This window comes from Argentina anserina, chromosome 2, assembly GCF_933775445.1.
Source record: "Argentina anserina chromosome 2, drPotAnse1.1, whole genome shotgun sequence".
NCBI classification, from domain to species: domain Eukaryota; kingdom Viridiplantae; phylum Streptophyta; class Magnoliopsida; order Rosales; family Rosaceae; genus Argentina; species Argentina anserina.
In genome coordinates, this window is record NC_065873.1 from 19,055,452 (window position 1) to 19,059,713 (window position 4,262).

At 38.7% G+C, this 4,262-nt stretch overlaps 1 protein-coding gene across 1 annotated transcript; it reads right to left on the bottom strand.

Annotated features, from left to right (window-relative positions):
* Positions 1 to 615: 615 nt before the first annotated feature.
* On the bottom strand, positions 616 to 2,404 carry LOC126783118 (inorganic phosphate transporter 1-4). Its single transcript, XM_050508520.1, has one exon. It carries the CDS (start codon positions 2,323 to 2,325, stop codon positions 706 to 708), a length of 1,620 nt encoding a protein of 539 aa, XP_050364477.1. The 5' UTR covers positions 2,326 to 2,404; the 3' UTR covers positions 616 to 705.
* Positions 2,405 to 4,262: the final 1,858 nt, after the last annotated feature.

Below are 4,262 nucleotides of genomic sequence, written 5' to 3' on the forward strand. Positions count from 1 at the left end.
CATCTTTGTTATTGTGATAAGAAAATGCGTCACCATTGGAATTACCTTTGTATGTAAAGCATGTGGCCATTTGGGAAGGAGGTGAATGGTAAATATATGTTTATTGACTTTGTAAGTTTCCTTTCAGTCTTTTTGCCAATAAAAAAAACACATGTGAGACTTCTATCTGTACCTCTAAAATGACTAATAGTACTTCTATTTTTTCTCTTTTTCAATTTGACTTTTCAACTCGTATGTAAATACGAATAAACATTGAAAGTACTATTAGTCATTTTTTAGGTGTAATAAGTAACGGAGGTGCACTTGGTCATATTAGAGATGCAAATAGAACCACTCTTAGTGAACTAGAAGATTCTATGGAAATAAAACTAGGAGTTCTGTAAGATAATCTGAATTGCCCTTATGGAGTGAGCTAAGCAATATCTCTTTCTTCATGGAGACAGACATGGATTACACAATTCTAGAAGTAATCTCCGCTTATTGTGATACTCCAATTTACTAGAAGAGAAAGTGAACCGAATTTTTTACAATCTTAGTCGATATAGACATGGAGGTACTCACAGAAAAAGAACAATGAACAACCAGAAACCTCTCTGTGATATTTGGTTCGAGTTACACATGAAAATTACAGCTTTCCCTCACCGAAAATTTAACTAAGGCTTGAGCATTATTTTTATAACATTTGCTTACAGAGTTGCACATAACCTAAACTGGCACTGTCCTGTTTTGGCCATAACCTGATTGCTGCTCCAACTCCACTGCAGACTCAGGTTCATCTTCATTCTCGCCGGACATCTCCTCCAGTGACTTGCCATTCGATTCAGGCACCAAGAATGTGAACAATATCCCTAAAAAGTTAACAACACCCAACACAAGGAGCGAGTTTTTCACTCCAATGCCAGCAGGGTACCCTGCATCAACCTTGCTCTTGTCTTGGTTCTGAGCCAGATACAAGAACCCGAACGCACCTATTATAGCACCAAGCTTCCCTGATGCTGCCGAGATTCCGTGACATGTAGACCTGAACCTGGCAGGGAATATCTCAGCCGGCACAACAAATGTGGTAGCATTGGGGCCAAAGTTTGCAAAGAAGAAGGTCAATGAGTAGATCACCACAAATCCAATGCGGTTGTCTTTGTGAGTCCAGTGGTCATAGGGAATGGCCAGTGCAAACATAAACACTGTCATGAAGAAGAATCCCATCAATTGAATCGCAAACCTTCCGATTCTGTCGATCAGTGCAACTGTAAACCAGTAGCCTGGGACAGTACTGAACATAGCAATAAGCGTCTGTGCCCTTGCAATTTTGTAAACCTCCTCAATAGCATTCATAGTCTTAGCAGCAGGAATCCATCCAATCGCGCTGAAGATATCCTTTTGGAACAGATTTTGGCTGTAAAATGCGATGTCCAGAAGAAACCATGTGCTTGTTGTTCCAAGCAAGTGAAGTCCATGGCGGCGCATAAACTCCTTAGAGAACAAAGCAAAGGCATTAGTTGTCTTCTCATCCTCAACCTTGGTTTCAGCTTCAATTTCAACCTGAAGAACCTTCGACATGTCTGATGCAGCTTGCTTTGCATTCTTGGCAACAAGGGCGGTGTAACGAGCAGTCTCGGGCATCTTCATTCGCCAGTAGTAAGTCATTGCTGCTGGGATTGCGCCTACCATCACAATAAGTCTCCAGAGATAGTCTGCTTGTGGAACAGTTGAGGCAGCTCCAGCGTCCTCATATGCTGGAGCATCAAACTTGGCATTAAATGCAGCTGAAGAAATGATTGCAAATATCCCACCAGCCAAAATTCCAAAACCTTGCATGGCAAACACCGCCGCAATGAAGGCACCACGAGTCTTCTTGTTAGCATACTCAGACATGATGGTGGCCGAAAGAGGGTAGTCACCACCGATACCGAAACCAAGCCAGAACCGAAAGAAACAAAGAGTAGACATCACAGTCTTGGGGTCGTGCCCAAAAGAGAGACCTGAAGCAATAGAACATATGACCATGAGCATAAGAGTCATGCCATACACTTTCTTCCTTCCCATTTTGTCACCGAGCCAGCCAAAAAAGAGTTGGCCGGCTAATGTACCACAGAAGGCTACACCATTCACTGCAGCAGAAACATTGGGAGGCAAGGTTCCTGGTTTCTCAGCACCTTCAACATGATAGTATATGCGGCCCAGCAACTTGGTCACAAGCGATACACAGAAGAGATCATATGCATCTGTGAAGAATCCCATTCCAGCAATGATGATTGCAGTAAAATGGTACCATTGTGTTTTCGCAACATCAAGTGCGTTAAGAACCTGTAATTGCTCTCTAGCCATGGCTTAGCTAGCTGGCAACTTCTCCCTTCCTCTGCACACAAAGCTCTTCCTGTCTGCAAATTATAAACAAGAAAAGAATAAGATCGACATGAACATGAACTACATGACAAGACTGAACAAATATACTAGTACATCTAAATGACCAAATGAGTCCATCACTACCGTAATGATGAGTCAATCTTCAAGAAAACAAATTAAACAAAGCAAGAAGTCAACGAACTGTGCATAGAGACCAAATTATGGACTTTACAGAATTGATTTCATATGTGACAGAAGGTGTGAACTCCTGGACTACAGTGCAGTTGACCTCATTTTTATTATTTTTAAATAAAATCTTCCTCTATAATTGTTCGTGTTAGAAATTTTTTTAAGCCTCTCTATAATTCCAGGTCCACCAGAGTAACCAAACTATAAACAATCTATAAATAATAAACAGGAGACTAAAATTTCACCATGGAGGGTCTTTTGGCAAATTAAGATAACAGTAGGTCGACCAAAGAATCGACCTTTCTTTCCCTGTTTTTTTTTATTATAGAATAGCAGCTTCAAGAACAAACAACAACTAAATCTCATACAGAATGAACAAGTATCTATTTGCCGGCCAACATTTCCAAAAAAAAAAAAAAACAGAGAGGAAGAACAAAGGTGAAATATTTTTCCAAAAGATTTAAAGGCAGAAAACCTCCGTGACTACAAGAAAAGAAGAAAAGACAAATACGATGAAGTAATGAACAAGGAAAATCACATGCCAACTACTAACAACTAACAAGTGAGACAACTAGACAAAACAGATACCATCGATGGAGGATCCTTCCGAGTTTCTTACAAAGACAGGTTTAATTTATTCAAAATCAAAATATGAACAAGAAAGCTATTAGCTTTACTGGAAAAACTGCTCAAAGAGACAAATACACAAAGTTTACAGCCACTACTGTCTTAAATTTACAGAGAAAGATGAATTTTTAGCAGAGATTACATCAGATCGACAAGATTTGAAAGCCACAAACCCAACTCAAAACAGAGTTGAAAATCAAGGTAAGAATAATTGCTAATTATTATCATGTAGGACTGTAGGTGCAAGTAGTAGCTCCAAAAAATATTATGATTTGCAAGTAATGTTCTGGGCTTGAAAAAAGCTTCCTGGTTTGTTGAACCGAATATCCTTCCCACCAAAAAACAAGCACCAGATTTCTTGAGCTTAAATTCAGGGTGAAATAAAACGTTTACTTAATTGGCTTGAATCAATAACAACTCTTTTGCTGTATACAGATGTAGATGAAAATGCTATTATTAAAACCGTTTCAATTCATTAGAGATATAATTTCATTTGATACAAGATATTTTAACACCCATCTGCCATGCGAGAAGGACCTAAAAATCAGGGATAAAAACCAATATTACCTAAATTACTCAGATCCCAAATAATATTCTGTTCATCTACTCCAATCCCAGAAGGTATTTCTCAAGTTCAAAAAACTCAAAACTTTCTGAAACCCAGAAAAGGTAACAACGAAAGAAATGAAAAGAAGGGTACTTTAAGGTGTAATCACAAAACTAAATTCAAATATATGATCAGGCCCCATGTAGAAGAAAAAGCTCTAAATTGTTTTGTTCCCACAATCCCGCTGAAAAGTCACAAGCAGAAAACCCCTGTGCACTTTTACACTTTGAACTTTCCACTGCATGCATGAGAGTATACATAAACCAAGAGCATATACAAATTTACAACATAATACAAAAAGCAATTAGCAACAATGAGAGAGATAATTAAGCATAATTAGACAAACCGTAATCAAAATACTAACCTTGTTGGCCTTGCTGTAAAAGCAAGAGGGAGAGTGAGAGAGAGCAAAAGAGTTGGATGTGTGTGAGGAGTGAAATGAGGGGGAAGATGGACATTTATAGTGAAATGCAAGCTCACAAAGGGAATTAAATAT